This window comes from Zeus faber (genome assembly GCF_960531495.2).
Source record: "Zeus faber genome assembly, chromosome: 4".
Lineage (NCBI taxonomy): Eukaryota > Metazoa > Chordata > Actinopteri > Zeiformes > Zeidae > Zeus > Zeus faber.
Genome location: NC_137191.1, coordinates 29,191,906 through 29,210,707, shown reverse-complemented (window position 1 = coordinate 29,210,707; position 18,802 = coordinate 29,191,906). Strand labels below are relative to the sequence as shown.

The window sequence follows — 18,802 nt, the reverse complement described above, 5'->3', positions numbered from 1 at the left end:
ATTGCATTTCACAGTGGATTCAAAACCAGTTCGGTCAGGAGCGCGTGTTCCCCTTCCAGCAGATCAAAGCTTTACGCAGAGCGAGGCGGAGTCCAGAGGAGGGGTAGTAGCGCAACTGGTCCGAGTCTGGGTCCGTCCGCACCGTGAAGGTCCCCTGAGGTGATGAGAGTGTGGACCGGATGGAGAGCACCGGAGATCTGACTCCGGTCTAACTCTCTGGTCTGTTCTGACTCCCTGCTGCCGCAAACGTGCTGTGTGTGATCGCTGAAATTATTCTGATATCAATATCCCCATACCGTCCATACCGTCCGACTCCTTATTAATGGGGGGAGTAGCTCAGGAGGTAGAGCAGGTCGTCTAGAAGCAGAATGTTGCTGGTTTAATCCCAGGCTCCTCCTGGTAGTGGCTGATGTGTCCCTGAGCAAGACACTTAACCATCTAACTGCTCCCCGGGGCGCCGCGACATGGCAGCCCACTGCTCCTAGATACATCACATACTAGGATGGGTAAAATGCAGAGAAATTGCAAGTTTCCTCGTTGTGGGACTGATGAGGGTTTATAAATAAATAAAATTTTGAAAAATAAATCATCCATCACCAAGAAGCAACAGGCAGCTTCATAGAAATGTGCCCAACCAGCGATGCAATGCAACAACAACCAGTCAGGATCTCCATGCCTAAATCTCCGTATAACAGTGGACTGTCTATAACAATTAGTTAACATACGTTGGTTTTGGGAAAACAAAAGCACATTTTAGTTTGAATTAATCTTGTCTCTGGAGGAAGGGCATAGGGCTGGGAAGAAGGTGCGTCTGCTTGGCACTGTGCATAACACTGCACACTGCACTAACACTTTGAACCAGTCCACACACTCACACACCACACCTTGTATTTCTCACCCTGAGAATCCCAAAATACGTTGGGGTTTTTTTTTATTCTATGTATATATTTCCTCCTCTCTTCCTAATCTCACTCCAAACATTTGGAGAAACTTGGCAGCCCACTGATAATAAAATCACAGATGAAATGTGATTTAAAAAAAGTGATCAATGACTGACTGGTGAAATGTCATTTTTTTGTCGTGGGCTTGGGGGTTTTGTCCTGACTGAAACATTAATATGGCTGTGCGTGTAAGCTGTCGCGCGCATGCACGTATCCAGGGCAGCCCTGCACGCATGGTTACATATGTCACCTCGGTAGCAACGTGGAGTGCTTAGCTTTTGGATCAGGGTGACGGTAATTGTGAAAATCAGCCAAGATGAGAAGTCAAGATAAGGTTTAAAACTAGATAAAGAAACAAACAAGAGCAACACTATAAACAAATAACTATAAAGCATAAACATGCACCACAAAGCAAAAACATGACAGCAAGTGTCACGTTTGCCATGAAATGCTTAATAAATAAAAAATAAATAGTGTCATACAATAGTATAATGGAATAATAAGATATAATAATAATAAAATAAATGGATAGATATATATATATGGATAGATAGATATATAAAATAGAAAAAATGGCTATATGTGATAAACATAAAGATTAACTAAAAGCTGAAAAAATGGCAATATTCAATAAAACTAAAATAAAACATTTTAAATAACAAATAAAAATGTTACAATATAAACAATACAAATTAACATTAACTAGAAACATTTTGCTACTGTATATACAATGAACCTAAAAAATATACTTTTGCATCAATAATTCAGTCAAAAATAAGACATTGTGCATGTTTGCGTACATATGTATAATATGTATGATACATATAATCTATATTCCACCTTGTGTACCAGGGTGAAAAACTACAGTACAGTATTGAGACAAAAGATGAGTGTTTTTAACTAATCCCCCCCATCTGACTCAGATCCCATGGACAAAGATAGAAAATATCAAACGCTATACAAAAACAATTGAAAAACGAATAGACCAACACACACACACACACACACACACACACACACACACACACACACACACACTGCACTAACCACTATTACAGTACTAGAGCACTTGACTTCAATTCACCTCCAAAACCCTTAAAGCAGACTTGCATAACCGTGCCATATGACCAGCCATCTGTAATTTGCATAACTGAATACCCCCAAGGGATTTATAAAGCGTTCTTATCTTATATTAGCTTCAATCTCATGTCATCTTAGCTGCTGAGTACAAACACATAATGACTCGAGTGAAAGTGCAAGTACCGCATTGGCATTTCTAGGAAAAGTATATATGTACTTAAAAGAGTGCCTAGTGCCCTGATATAACAGAACCTATTATAGGGCATAACTTGCTATAGTACCTCTTTTTCTGCAGAGGAATGCTCATGCAAATCCTCAATATAATTTACAATGAAATAGTACAGATAGATGGACTTGATGAATTAATTATTGATGAGCAGTTTGATGGATCCAGTCCTTGATTTTTCATCTTGCTTTGGCTTGCTTTTGGTGTATATCAATATAAATACTATTAAAAACGTGTTGAAAAAAAAAACATAGAGTACTCCTCACTTAAGGACCTACCTGTTTAACGACCGTTCGGATTTAGGACCAGCTCTCTGACCAGTCTGTATTGTACGCTGTGTCCAATAGCGTGCACGGCATCTCAGATTCAAGCATCTCATCACGCATCACGCTTTATATACGATAATCAGTATATATACTATATATACTATATAGTCTGTCAGTATTCACGACACTAGCGTTCGCAATGGCCACGCCCTCTTACCGACCTGGTTGTAGGAACGGAACTCGGTTGTTAAGTGAGGAGTACCTGTATTTGTGTTTTGCATGAAGTTGAGTTAAAGGCCAAACTCTGAAACTGAATATTTTTAAAGGGGACCTATGATGAAAAACTCACTTTTTTGGTGCTTGTGCACAAACATACATGTGGGTCTCTGAAAGGCTTACTCACACTCAAACTTTGAAATAGAAGCATTTTCTCACCAAAATGAATGTGTCTACGCAGGTTTTTTTGAACGGGGCGAAAACGTGAGTGTCTACTCGGGTGTTGTGTTTCCACCACTGCCATTCAGAGCAGGAGCCCATATAAACCTGTGACTATTGCCGGATCATCTGTCTACCTCCCTCTTTCTCCGGCATTCTCCCTCTGTTTTTTTCCGTCTTGCGCACACACAGGCTCTCACAAAGGCTCTCACTTTTCAAAAACACATTTCAAGAAAAGAAATGGGTGGGGTAAGATTCGACAGAGTTAAAGTAGGTCACTACGAAGTGTGTGTGTGTGTGTGCATGTGCGTGCGTGTGTGCGTGTGCGTGCGTGCGTGTGTGCGTGTGCGTGTGTGTGTGTGTGCGTGCGTGCGTGCGTGCGTGCGTGTGTGTAAACAAATGACATTTTGAAGATCACCGTTGAACTTGAGCGTCTACTGTTTCATGTCTACAGTATATTGATGTGAGTGAGTTCTGGCGTGTGTGTATTATCTTTTATTAATCATCATGAAATTAAAAAAATTATATTGCCATGCAGAATTTCTTAGAAAACTTTAAAGAAAGGAAAATTCCAGGTGGTTTGCACCGACTCCAAGAATTAAAGTGATAAAGACTTTAGAGCCAATTTAATATTTATGGAAGTAGTTTTTTTTTCATTTGAGTTGTGGAGCACAACTTAATTGTAAACCCTGCTTAACAAATCAGAGATGAAGAGAAAATGTTTCCCTACTTTTTTATTTTTTAACTATTATTATTATTATTATTATTATTATTATTCTTTATTTATTTGTTTGTTTATTTAATTTCACAAAAATAATTTTGAAATAAAAAAAATTCGTGGACCCCCGCAATACCTCCGCGGACCCCTGGTCGAACATCACAAGTTTAAAGTAACGGAGCAACAACATTTATATTAATCCAGGTTGACTTTAAAATTTCAGACCAAGGTTGATTATTTTATGAAACTATAATTTAAGTTTGGTACAACAGGGTGAATTGCTGAACCTCAGATGAATCCAGGTTTAGACTTTCTCCAGGTTGCTGCAACCCATGCCTCGAATTCCTCTGAATATAAGGTCGGAAATATTCCAGTTTATGTCTGATATCCTACTTAAAATGATATGCACAGTACTGTGAGGAACCTTGGTCGGGTTCTTCAACAGCGACTTTGGACTAAGCAGATACGAGGAGATACTTTCTATCAAGATGTTTTGCGAAATTCCCAGTAATCATTGTAATACTAAATTCGCCCATGTCCCCCTTTAGTTCCGTAAGAGTTTTTGTTAGAAGAATTTGTGATGGTCAACGTGTCCTGAAAGATTTCAATTTCCCGGACAAATGGGAGAGATTCCGGTCAAATATTTTCTGTGTTTATTGAGATTTAAAACTATTGATAAGCAGGCTATATAGAGAATGACATCATGAAGGCATGTAGATGTATTATATTTCCGGTCAAGTCCCGTCAGTTGACGCAGTTTTAAAAATAAATAAATAAAACTTACGAATGTTACTACTTGAAATCAAACAATTTCCGTTTGTGAACAATAAGTAACAAGTGCAGCCGCTTTAATTAACATTTCACTACAATAAAATTTTGATCAAATAAATATGGCAAGTAGGTCTAAATAAATAATAAAGTTTGTGGTATGTTGTCCGTCTTCTTCGGAACGTCCCGTCGACATTTACACAATGGATATTTACTGTCTGCTTTGGGTCGGAACTTTAATATTCAAAAAAACGCCAAACTATGGATGTAATGTGTCCCAACGATGCATCATCTTCCTGCTTCTCCTCAGAGTTCTAGACGCTCCGCTCCATGTGTGTGTTTACAAGTGCAACCTGTCCATGAGGGAGGGGGCGGAGCTTCGGTCGATATCGACAAACGTGATTGGTCAGAGGTGACGCTTTCAGATCAGCTTTAGATCGTCCAAACTGATTGGCTTCCCGCTGCAACTTGCCGTGCGCGGTAATGAACAGATCTGCGGTCTTTTTTTATCAAAATGGTCGACCCAGCACTAATTCAAATTGTGCTTAGATGGAATTATTTTCACTGGCCGTTACGACTCAAGAGATTTAAATATGTCGGACTTCAACAGATTTACCCCAAAAACCGGCAATTACTGGATCACGGAAACTCTGCTTTAGTCCTCTATGAGCTCTAGTTGAAAGGAAGGGATGTGTGAACGTTATTTAACAATAGATTCAAAGTGGGACGGAGACCATTGAATGATATGGAGGGAAAAGAACGAGCGTGTTTTAATAAGTGTCGAGAACAGTCGAGATTCCGAGAGAGAGATAATAATGTGTGACTGTTTGCTCTAACCTCATAACCCTCACGCCGTCCTGCTCCGTTCTGTCCCTCTGCTGCTGCCTCGTATCGCGGGTCTGTTCCTGAGTCCATTACCGCCAAGTGGGCGTCATTAAAACCCACTCATATGCCTCCGTCCAATCCATCGCATCATCCTTCACCTGTCCTAACCCGCTGTTTGTCTAGTGTCTTCTCCCTCACCTCTTACTCCGTCCGTCTGTGACACCTGTGACATTGATACGGCGGTAGCAGTAGCGCCGCATTGGAGGTGCTGGTGTTACGAATGAATGCTTGGATATCTGAGTCAATCCAGTTAATACAAGTCACCACTAACCAGAGCGGGGGGGGGTCGCGAGGCCTTGGACGATTTGAGGCGTTTGTTTCCCAAGAGTCAATTATGGGTTCAATTGCAACACAATCCATGTGTTGCAATTCTTCATTCTCTCTACCATGAAAATAGAGCCAATTCAGACAGAAACAGCCACTAAAATCTTTAGGGAGTCTCCTTAGGTTGGGGAAGGTTGGGAAGCCATGCTCCAGGCCAGTGGTCTTCAACCGGAGGTTCCATTGTAGTAGGTATAGTAGTCGAACCAGGACTAGATTATAATAAAAAGCCTAAACAGCATTCAAAACCCAATTTCAGATTTGTGAAACTTTATTCGATTTGTTAAGACAAGAAAAGGTTTGGATTTCACTGCATGTTTTCCATACAGACCAGTCAATAATGGAAATAAACCTAAATCTAAAATAAAATTACACAGCAACCGTAAGTCTCCTAACTGAGTTTATAAATAGGTTAATAAGGCATTATAAATATGTTATCATTGACCAGGCCTATATTTTCTAAATGTAAATCTAGGGGGACCCTGCGCTGTTTCTCTGTTCACCAGCCTTGAAAAAGGTTAAAGATCCCTGCGCTAGGGCACTCTTGCCCTTGTGCGAATCGCAGTTTGGGACAGAGCTCGGGTGGTGAGCATGAGTTCAGGAGGAATTAAACATAATTCTAGCACAGACGAGTGCAGGTATTGACAAGTGGCCATCCGTGTCCGATTTTGCACAAATGAAAGAAGTTGACATCGACAGGGAACAAAGCGACGTTTGCAGTCAATGCAGCGCCGGCGCTTACTCACAAATTTGACATCCACATGTTTGACGCCCAATTGGGCACAGCCGACCATGTGTATGACTTTTTTGGGAGGCGGGGGCGAAAGTAGGTCACATCCGAGAGTTGCTGATTAATACTGTTGTGGAGGAGGTGAATGGAGTGGTGAGAGAGAGAGACAGAGAGAGACTTTTTTTTTTTTTTTACTTTTAAGGTTGCTTTATTTGCAGTAAGTCATGTCACAGCAGCAGAAACTTGATTACGAAGGAACCAAAAAAACAACAAAACCAGAGACAAATCACAGGTCAGTAAGAGTATAGACATCTGTCTTCAGAGACAACTGGGTACGCAGGGATTTCTTCACCAGGTTTGAGAGAGAGAGAGATAGAGAGAGAGAGAGATAGCGAGTATGAGAACCACGGTGACTCATGTTGTCGCTAAAGCGATGAGAGTGGCAGACTGGTGTATTTAACATCAACCTCTTTTTAGCGGAGATTAACTCGATGTTTACTTTGACAGATTTACTTAAGGTGTAGAAATTGCCTTATTCTTCCAACTTTCCCCCGAGAATCTATGGTTAAACATGATCTGTATTAATTGCCCAATTAGTTGCACATTGCTGCAAAGTGCGAATCGTGACTTACGTTACACTATACGAGTGAATCCCTCCCTAAGTGTTTCCTCAAGATCAAGAACTCATGATGTCTTTAAAAAGTCCAGCTTTGTTTTTATTTTGTGATCCAAAAACGGGTCAAAAATCTTCAATGTATGTCTGTGAATGCGCCCAAAACTAAATTAAAAGAAATCCATCCGATTTCGCATTCCAAGATTCTATTGCGCTTTTTTTAGTATTTAGGATATTATAGTACAGTATAGTATACATCAATCAGCCACAATATTAAAACCACTGACAGGTGAAGTGAATCACATTGATCAGCTCGTTCCAATGGCACCTGTCAAGGGGTGGGATGTATGGGGCAGCATGTGAACAGTCACTTCTTGAAGTTGATGTGTTGAAAGCAGGAAAAACGTGCAAGCATAAGGATCTGAGCGATTTTGACAAGGGTCAAATTGTGATGGTTAGTGACTGTGTCAGAGCATTTCCAAAACAGCAGGTCTTGGGGGGAGTTCTCAGTATGTAGTGGTGAGTACCTACCAAAGGTGTCCAAGGAAGGACAACCGGTGAACCGTTCAGTTGCCCATGATGACCCCTGTCCACCACAGAAAGCGCCTTCAATGGGCACGTGAGCATCAGAACTGGACCATGGAGCAATGGAAGAAGGTGGCCTGGTCTGATGAATCATGTTTTCTTCTACATCATGTGGATGGCCGGGGTTAGGGTCTGATCTGATCGAGCATCTGTGAGATGTGCTGGAACAACAAGCCTGATCCATGGGGCCCCGCCTCGTAACTTACAGGACTTAAAGGATCTGCTGCTAACGTCTTGGTGCCTTCAGAGGCCTTGTGGAGTCCATGCCTCGACGGGTCAAGGCTGTTTTGGTGGCACGAGGGAGAGCTACACAATACGGTGGTTTTAATGTTGTGGCTGATCGGTGTAGACCACCGATAGTCAAACTTTTTGTTAGTGTTTCAAAGAAGTAGCAAAACTTCACACATTACCTCTGCACTAAAGACTTTCCCCGCGACATGTCCGTTTTTTGTTGTTGTTGAACATATTGTGCAGTGTTCAGAAAAGTTGCTCCTCCCCCAGCAGACCCTACGCTGCCAGAAAACAAAGACAATAGTCTCGCAAAGCAAGGCCGATAATATCAGAGGAACAAATAGAGAAACATCCCTGGGCCATGAGACTTGTTTTCGGCAGCAAAACAGAGCGAGAGAGATGGGGAGAGAGGGAGAGCATCTTGGCTCCGCCGCTAATGGAGGCAGGCAGTCATTTATCGTTTGAAGTAGCTGAGCATGCTTTAAATATGCTTGAGTGCAGAGGCGTATGTGTCTTTATGTGAACGGAGGAGAGAGAGAGAGCGAGAGAGACAAATTAAAGATACGGGAACAAAAGTAGGTCAAACATGCACGTAGCACACTATGTCACCGTGTACAAACAACGTACGTCCTGTACGGCGAGTCCTAAACCCCGTAGCAATGGACAGAAGGAAGAGAAGCCATGCTGCATTTCAGTGTCGCATCCGATATTAGAAATAACTAAGTACTTTTTGTTTGCGAGTTTGACCTCTCAAACCAACACCCACCATGGTCTTTGGGATTCTAAGTCAGCCTCCACACACTCACCTACACAACTCAATCCTGCGTGCAATTTGATTCAACTCAACTCAACCCAGCCTACATTTGCGTGAGAAGCAAGCCTACTTCACATGCACAAGTATTTGTAGTTTGTTTTCTAGTTTTTGTCGTATTTGTAGTTTGTTTTCTTCTTGTCGGACGGTTCAAATGGAGCATTTTTCTGCATATTTTTAAAACAAATAGAAGGGTCGCAGTTCGGTGTGTGGGATGAAGCTAAGTGGTATGTCTGGAGCTAGCTCCATTGATTCAAACCGCCGGCTTAGTTTTCCAAGACAACTTGCCGTTTAACAAAAAGAAACAGGTTGCGATTCTGGTATGAAGTGTCATCCATCAACTCCACTGCTGGTTCCTCTTCGATCGCAGCAGTTTGAACTCGATTAGTGTAGAGCAGAGCCTGTCCATCTGGAGCACGGTGCTCAGAGGCTAAAAGTTGAAGTAGTCTTAACTTGTAGACCAGGGGTGGCCAACCAGTCAGAGACTAAGAGCCACTTTTTTTACTGTTACTGCAAAGAGCCACATCATACACATGGGCACACATGAACATCACCCCATCCCTTCCTCACACACACACACACACACACACACAGACCTCTGCTCAGCCAGATTTATTGTAAATGTCACACACCAACATGATAATGACAGAAGTTGACTCCTAGTCCCCGCGACCCGACTAAGGATAATCGGTTGAAGATGGATGGATGGATGGAGTACTAAGACCACAGGCCAGTTATTTTCAACAATTAACATTGTGTGCACTGTCTCACACACACAAACTCTCAGTTCGACCAAGTCCACAAACAAAAATATAACATTGTGTGCACTGTCTCACACACACAAACTCTCAGTTCAAAAAGTACTGTTGTTTATTTATTCATAGAGGGAGGAATTGGACTTCGGGTTTAATGATAAGGATGTATTTTTTTCATGTTGGGTCAATTTATTCAATAGTGTCCCTTAAACCCTAACCTTTAAGAATCAGTTTTGGCTCTTGCCTACCATACACGATCTGATGCTTTGGCCATCCACATATACCTGGGACTAGGTGTTCCGGAGTCCTGGCCACATTTTTGAAAAAAAAAAAGTAAGTACTGTAAGTACTGAAAGTACTGCGTTTCCGCGGTATACCTCTCAGTTCAACCAAGTCCACAAACAAAAATATAATAATTAACAATAGCGTTTTTCTCTTACTATGCATGTTGCTTAGTGGGACTTCTGGCATTCCTTATCTTGAACAATGCTCTTCAAATCTGGCTTGAATTCCGTTGTTGCCACTCGAAGCAATTCTTTCACATGGGTGTCTTTGACAGTATCTTAAGCGCAGCCCGTTTGACATTGGGGCATTTTTCCATTGGCACACTTCTCCAGAACTCAATGGTCCCTTCCCTTAAAGCAGCTTTCAGTCGGTCCTCCTCCTGCAGCTCGCGAGTCGCGACACACACACACACACACACACACACACACACACACACACACACACACACACACACCCCTCCAGCCTTCACAGTTCTCCATCGGAGATGTTCGATACGCAACGCAATTCACCGGCCGATCCATCTTATATGTTGACTACTAACCATGTCAATAGTGTTGAAAATAAACTTCCATATTTTTTTGAATCTTATTTGGTGTTTTATTAGTCCTAATGCCGCGTTAGACGCGTTCCAGGCGACTGGAACGCGTCTATACGTTGACTTTGTATGGAGGCGCGCCGCCCCGGCGCTTTTGGTGTAAACGCGGCATTAGGACTAATAAAACAGGCGTTAATGGGACATGACTCCTGCTGCTGTCCGCTTTGAGTAAATGAGGAAGTGATCCGCGGTGGAAAACGAGTGATATATCATAGCGATTTTATAATCACAATAGGGAATGAATGGCTGCGCTTTTTTTTTCCTGAGTTTTTGACGCTTGTCATGTGAAAGAGCCGCATGAAACCAGCCAAAGAGCCGCATGAGGCTCGCGAGCCGCGGGTTGGCCAGGCCTGTTGTAGACCTTTGGAAAATAATGTGTTGTTGTTGTTGTTGTTGTCGTTGGATGAACCCGGGAAAGAGTTATATCGAGGCTGGCAACTGTCACTAAAGATCACCGTGTGAGGCGTCTGGTCGGACCTGAGAGCTTCACCGGTCAGTGGTGCGTAGGCAGGAAAGAGGCAGAGATATTTCAGAACCAGAGTGGACAGAGGGATGCTTGGTATTAGCCATCAGTCTTCATACAGTATAGTGTGTGTGTGTGTGTGTGTGTGTGTGTGTGTGTGTGTGTGTGTGTGTGTGTGTGTGTGTGTGTGTGTGTGTGTGTGTGTGTGTGTGTGTGTGTGTGTGTAAACGAATGACATTTTGAAGATCACCGTTGAACGTGAGCGGTTACTGTTTCATGTCCGGGTTTCACCGACTAGTCGGCGCTGTTGCCAGCAGTCGCCAAGAAAAAGTCCATATTTTTTGTCAATGTCACAATATTTACAAAAATTAGTGTATTTGTAAAATAATTTATTAAAATATGAATTTACATTTTTATCTTAATTCAGCTTTGTTCTCCTAATTCATTTAATTTACAAAATACAATTGCCAATATTCCCGGCGTTCCGGCATAGCCAGCGGAGACTTCGTCTTCCATGCGCCCATCATTGTTTAAAGTCCAATTACCAACTTGAGACACGAGAACGGAGTTGGAGTTGAGAGACGATGTCTACGACCAGATTGTTTCACAAGTAGTAAATAGTTCATCTAAAAAAAGCAAATAAAAAGCTAAGTCATCGTCAGACCGATGGGTTCCGAGATTGCCGAGAACTCTAGTCTCTACAACTTTCTTACATAGTAGGTAAAAGTCAACTAGTCTGCTGCTATTTACTATACTACTCTACTTAGTAAAAGCCTGTGTGTGTGTGTGTCTGTGTGTGTGTGTGTGTGTGTGTGTGTGTGTGTGTGTGTGTGTGTGTGTGTGTGTGTGTGTGTGTGTGTGTGTGTGTGTGTGTGTGCGTGCGTGTCTGGACAATTAAGTGATGCTTTTGGTGGAGGTTGCTTGGAGCTGATGTCACCTGTCAGTGACCAGAGTCACAATCTGAACAGAGAAACCTCAAGAGCACTGGACATACACACACACACACACACACACACAAACAGAAGTCTTTGGGATCCCCAGATGGACACTTAAACGATCAAACACACACAAGGAAGCGCGCGCCCACACCCATGCGATGACTTGGCTCTGAATGTAGGACAGATGCACTAAGGGTCATAATTAATCACTAAGTCCGACGAGCAGAAATTCCAAGCCAGAGTATAGCTCATCCACGGACATGGACCACCCAAATACTAATGGACGAGAGAGAGAGCGGGAGCGAGAGGGGGCGAGAGATAGAGGGGTTGAACGCAGTGTAATAGTTTCCCGCGAGCGATCCATTCCCTCTCTGAACTCTCCCCAATTTCATGCTTTTTCACACTCGGTGTGACGAGTCCACTGCACAAAAAGTTCTGTGGATGGAAGTTATTCCGGCTACACTGAAGTAGGCTGGCGAAGAGAATATCTCAGCACAAAAACATTGATTGTTTAAAAAGCCGTATACAACGTGTCAGATATTTAACAAATTTGTTTTGGATATGGATTGAAATGGATTACATGTCAATGATTATGTTCCAATGATCCCACACCTATACCATTTGACATAAAGTACTGGCTACACACACTGGCTCAGCACTTGGTTAAGTACTCGCTAACATAAAGTGATATTGTCGCATCCCTATTTTTAAGTAATAGAACAGTGCCGACCTTCAGTTACTTACAACTGGTCCAAGCCGGCAAAGTTGGGCGTCAGTGCTACTTCAGAGCAGCCGTCAGGGTCAAAGACGTTTCTCAGCCGTCATCCTCGAGCTTTCTCAAGACTTTCTTTTGCACGAGGCAGGGATGTTATTCCAAGTGGGCTGCGGAACAGCGCGTGGCCCAGGGGAACATGAAAACCTATTAAGCCACGCAGGGTTTGCTGCGTGTAGGTGTGCGCGTGACCGTGATGATGGGATTGTGTGTCTGCGTGGGTAATTGTGCAATGTGTCGGTGGGATATCGGGCGAGGATATCTCTCGCACCCATTTTCTTTTGCGTTCTGTAATGATTTATCAGTTTCGTCACTTGAGTCTTTATCACTGCAGGTATCCCATATCATTTCACATCACATAATAAGACATGATATGATCTCATGTAATAAAATATGATATACCTATCTAGAATCTATTTGATTGACTGCTGTATTATTGTAATATATCATTTAATTAAAATCATGTGACAACTGAACACTTAGGAGATGATCTCCTGTACGGTCCTTATAGCTGCAGAGTTCATTCATCAAAATACATTAAAGTATCAAAGAACCAGCAGCAACTCTAAGCCCTGGATATATTATTTCGACATGCTAATAACCGATACTCAATCTTAAATATTACGAATATACCATTTTCTAATCGTTAAAATCGACCAGATCAGCACACAGGGGTTGTTCCGCAGAGGTCAGCGGGAATCACCGTCGAACCACCGCCTTCGTCCGTGTGGCGACCTTCCCTTTTGTCGTGGGAAAGCCCTGGAGGCGCTGGTTCGGCACGTCACGCGGCGCTTTGATATAATTCAATTGATCCGTTCGGAAGTCTTCCCCCGTCAGGTATTATCGGTTCGCTTCTCCCTGGCGAGCGAGCTAATTGACCCCTCTCCCTGTGGTCCTTTTGCCCCCCTCATCTTGTAACACGAGCATATCCGGGTCAGTGACCTGACAGCACCACATCCAAGTCCGGATGAAAGAGCTTCATTGGAACACGCTCCATTCTAAAGGACGTTTCCACCCTTTGATAAATAAAACCCAGTTTTTGATCCCAGCTCGCTGTTTGCTGCTCAGCAGCTGCGCCAAACGTACGTCCACGAGACTCCAGGTGAAGGGGATGTAGAGCATGTAATCCGAGGCTAGTGTGGGAATCAATGCGTAATAGAAAATAAAAATAAAGGATCAGGTGTGAAATGCGGGGGACGGGAGGAAGGGAGAGAGGGAGGGAGGGCTCGGCCGCTGACTTTTATGCTTTATTTTGTGTTTTGTGTATAGAGCTGAAACTGGCGATGATGGCGTCCTTCATGCTTTGTGTTTCAAATAGAGCGGGCCAAATGATGAAAAGTACTCAAAGTGCAGTTTCATACCTCCCCCGACACCTTTATCACTAACCTTTCCACACCTCTCTCCCTCTCTCTCTCTCTCTCTCTCTCCCTCTCCCCCGCAGTGTGGCAAAGCGGCGGAAAACTTTGACAAGTTCTTCACGCGCACCCAGCCCCAGCTCACCCCGCCAGACGAGCTGGTCATCGCCAACATTGACCAGGCCGACTTCGCCGGCTTCTCCTTCATGAACCCCCAGTTCGCGAACCCCCCCCCCACCACCTTATGAGGACGGGGGCGAGGGGGGGGGGGGTGGTTGTCCTCACCTCCTCACTGCCACCCCGGGCGAAAAAACCACCCCGACCCTGACACCTGACCACAACTTGAACCCGGCCTGCGACGAAGGTCGACAACGTCCAGTAAAATGGGCTTTTGTCCGTATAGAACTTTGAAGGTTCGGCCACAATTATGAAAAAGATCAGAATATGCAGCGAAATGTAATGGATAATGAGCAACTAATGAATAACAACCTCCGTGATTTAAATGTGTGAAGCGGTGAAAGCAAGCATGTCCCTCGTCATTTATACCGTATGAATCTATGCTATTGTGCGACCAAGAGAACATTTAACAGCGTTTATGTAGGACAGCGTGTGGTGGGATGGGTGATGCTCCCCAGTACCCCGTCACATTCTAATGATTATCAGATAACGCTCTCGTGTCCCTAAACGCCACTTTATCCGGGGCAGCGAAGAAAGCCTACGCCAAATATGAAGGACAAGGGGGGCACCTTGTGACTTATACGTCATTATACCGTATCTTGTTTACAGACATACCTTAACCACCCCCCACCCCTAACCCCCTTACTCCCACAGTGACTGCGAAATTGTATTTTAGTACGTTGCTCATTTCCAGTCGGACTGACGTACCAGTGTGCATCGCAAGACGAGTTAATCAATTTCCTAAACCATGCGGTTTCCCTAATTAAGTGATAATATACAGCATGTAAAAAAGAAAAAGGCATGAGACACATATGCATTTGCGTGTCAGGGGGCCATAAGTATTATTACTTATAACTAAGTCATAACTATCAAGTCGGCCTGTAGTCCCGTCCCTTCGTACATGCCCCGTCGCTTTACTTGGTTTGGAAAACATGGCCACACAGACCTTATCTTTTACCCTTAGATCGCATCGCCCCATCTCTTTATCATAGGGGGGAAATGGCAACACCAACATTTTCATATATACCTATTTTTGAACTTTAAAATCTAGAACGTTTACAGTTTGTCTTTTTTTTTTTATTATTATTATTTTGTGCGTGTTCAACACCAATGTGTTTTCTGTCTGGAAGCCCCGTGGCTTAACATAAAGGCCATAAACCTGCTTGAGAGGAAGTCAGTTTTACCTTTAAAGACCTACGTCTTTTGCATCATCTTATTGCCGATTATTAGTTTTATCTTATCATCATTTTAAAAACAGCTTTGTAATCTATGAAATCGAATCGACCTCAAGTTTTCTTTTTTCCCATATTTCATCTCGCTTGGCGAAAGATAGAACTTATAGGTCTTTTTAAAATAGATTTTTTTCTGATATTCTCCTCTCTCTTGTTTTGTGATGTCATGTGAATTTTCCTTTTTCTTTGTTTTGGGGGCGGGATCATTTGATTACTTTTTTAAATGTCTCGCATACCAAGTGTATAACTCCCTTTGTAAATAATCATTATCAGTTATTTGAAAAAAAAGTATAGCAACTTACCAGTTTTGATACCAACAACTGAATGTGCTTTTATTACATTAGATGAGTTAAGCATATATTTCTATGTCAAAAAAAAAAGAATAATAAGAATAATAAATATCGACAACAACAATAATAACAACAATAACATCACACCCGACGCAAATCAACTTTCTAACAATTGGAAATCTGGACTAAGCAAATTGTGAAATATATATTTGGGAGTGCGGGTGTTGTTTTATCTCTATTTGTTTTGTTCTCCCTGTTTTTTTTGAATGTGTATGAGCGTTCCTGCCTCTGCTCCTGTTTCTGCATGCCGGCGGCAGCGGGTTCTACAGTAGCACGTCGTAGTGATGAAGCATGTCGAGAAAAATAGTGCGTGGCATGCTACTAATTACACACAATAAAATTACAAATTGACCTTGAGCGCTGATGCGATCTGTTCCGATCCAATCCGAGGCCAGTGAGGTGGATTAGCACCGTCCCTAGGTCCAGTGAAGAGAGCCGAGCTCACATTCACTTTAGAGCACAGATCCCTGTAATTGTAAGGAGCGAAGACTAGTGATTGTAGCTAATGTAGGTACTTGAAATCTCTTGGTTCTTTTCTTCCTTTTTCTTTTAAGTTACTCGTTGTGATAGTTCCTTGGAATTTCTTTCCTCTTTTTTTGACGTATTAATGTCTTTTATTTGTCTTCCGTTTTAGTAGAATTGGCTCCGCAGTGTTCAAAGAATCATATTAAAGTAGAGTACTCATATCTGACTGATATATATATATATATATATATGTATATATATACATATATATATATATTAACCCTTTAAACCTCTTTGTAATATTTGGACCCCTGTCTTTGTTTTTTTTATTTGTTTTTCTTTGTTTTTGTATTGGTCGTGTTCTCTTCTTCTCCCTGTGTTTCCTGTCGTGTGAACCTTTTTCCTCCTGTGCCAAACCAGATAAACAAATCGCTAGGACCCGATACTAGCAGCGTTGCACTAGCCCGAGTCATGCCGGCGACTCTCCCGTGGCGGCCCGTGTCTCTGTGATCGTAGCCTAGCCCGAAACCCGCCTGTAACCCCACCCGCTCCCTCTCTCTACCGCCCTCCATCTGCCTCCTAATGATGTCAGTACCGCCTACGTTGCCAGTCAGTTAGCTGTTAGACTTTCCAAGCAACCCTTGTTTGGGTAACAAATTTTATATCCCACAATATTTCATCTCAACAAACAGTCGCATTCGGGTCCCACCTTGTCTGCATGTGTCAAAATAACAGCCGGGATCGACTTTAATATAACACATCTCTTCCCTGCGTACCAAGGAATAATAAAAACACGCATTATTAAATGTTAATGCGCAATGCCCAGAGTCTGAAGCTTCTTGAAATTTGGACTGCTTTTGACACTTGTACTAATCAAAAACAGAATTTTTTTTTTTCTATATTTTTCTCATATTTAATTCTTCCCAGGGCTGTTTGAATGATATCTCTGCCCTTGCCAAAGTACAAAACGGCCATGAGAAAAAAAGAGATTACCTGCCCTTTGGTATGTTCTCTCTCAACCTTCCGTTTACCGTGGGCATTTTAACAATGCAGATATGTGGAGCCTTGAACTGTTCGATAAAACAGGTGAAGCGACATATGAGGGGAGAAAGTGCGTAACCGAAGCCTCTCGTATTTTGCACACGCAGAACAATATTACATTTAGTCAATGAAGTACTGATGTGAGGCTCCCCAGCGATTCGCTCGTATCGAACAAATCTTTTAAATGAATCGGGAGTCATCATAAAGACTTGTTTGTTTGTGACTCAGTGACTGCAGCCAGACTTACTGTCTTGAATGTGAATCTTGATTCACGAACAAAAAGAGCAACATGCCCAGACAAGCTCCTTGAGTTTAGATACAGCGAGTGTGAGAGCCACAGAATCTTTGAAAATAATTACAGAGGACTAAATGAATATTCAAAAAAGGCATTTGGCATAATTCATGCTGAATGTAACTGAATTACACTTTGCATTCCACCAAAATAATTAATTTTGACAGAAGAAATTATTGAAATTTTGATCTTCTAAAATAACTAATTTTGAGAGAATTTTGAGTATATGCAATCTTTGTGAACCACAGCTTGCAATATTACGCATAAATCAATAATTTCGACAGAATTTGATGTTTTTTTGCAAGAGATCCATGACCTCACTCAAGCAAAATGGGCCAGTATGTTTTTCCCGCCAAGAAACAGTACCTACAACGTAACTTATCCTCTCTTATCCTATAACACGCTTGCTTTACGCTGTACCCCTGCCCTTTCTCAATTTCCCTCGTTGAGATCTCTTATTGAATTTTCATCCAAAAGATGTCTTGAAAAGAGCATTTAAAGTCTAAATTGATCCCAAAATATTTTCCAAAAGGTTCCATCTTCTCGTTTTATTTTCCGCATTTCTTCATATATAACTCAAACTGTCTTTAACGCAACTTGTCAAAGTCAATGGTTAAATGGTCAATGGTTTAGCTGTGTTTACGTCCTCTTCCATATCCCACCTTCTAAACCTTTTGACTCTCACTGCACGCTGATGTTTCCGAGTCCATCACAAACTGTTTGGGGTTTTTTTGGCGGTTTTTGTTCTTTTTTGTTTTGCCGATACAGGATCAATGCCGTGTGAGAATGCCTTATCTCTTCACCACCACTTCACTGACATGATCACCTTGTTCATTAATAAAACGGGCGGTTCTTCTCTCCTTGTACATACAGTAGATGATTTAGACATCAACATAGACTCTAAAAGAAAGAATATATCGTATTTTGCAAATGGTGTTTGTCACCCCTATCCTCTCTCTGCCCTTGGCCCCGAAACCATTAATATGAGTCTGAGCTAATTACCCTGTAATCGATATTGTCATTTGTACCTAATGTATGATAATGCAAATAAAATGTATGAAAACGTACTTGGTATATATTGGGGTTAATTTGGAGGATAAAAAATATACAGTACTCAAGCTTCTTAAGTGGTAAGAATCAACAACGAACTCTTAAAAAGACGATCAAAGAAAGATAAAAATTCAGTGTGGCTTTGACTTTCAAGTCACAACAAAGGGTTTTATTGGCGTAATAGGCCTTGTTTTTTCACAGAAGGGTGATTTCATGTTGTTTTCAGTGTTGATTTCGGTGACCGAATCAGAACTTCATAATGTCACAGGTAAGACATCTAGGTAAGTCCTATCAACCAATCAAGGCCTTCACTGTTAGTATAAAACACCTTGTTACAGATACTCCACTTATCATAGTACATTTTGTCCATCAAATGTGAAATGGTGCAGAGTTATGGCAAAACAATCCTGAACACAACACAC

General features: G+C 42.1%; 1 protein-coding gene across 1 annotated transcript in view; it reads left to right on the top strand.

The window, feature by feature from the left end:
* Window positions 1-18,390, top strand: part of prkcaa (protein kinase C, alpha, a) — a 209,731-nt gene extending 191,341 nt beyond the window's left edge. Inside the window, exon 17 of the mRNA XM_079999133.1 lies at window positions 13,860-18,390. Within this exon, the coding sequence (XP_079855259.1) occupies window positions 13,860-14,021 (162 nt within the window). The 3' untranslated portion in view covers window positions 14,022-18,390. The remainder of the gene's footprint in view (window positions 1-13,859) is intronic.
* Window positions 18,391-18,802: the final 412 nt, after the last annotated feature.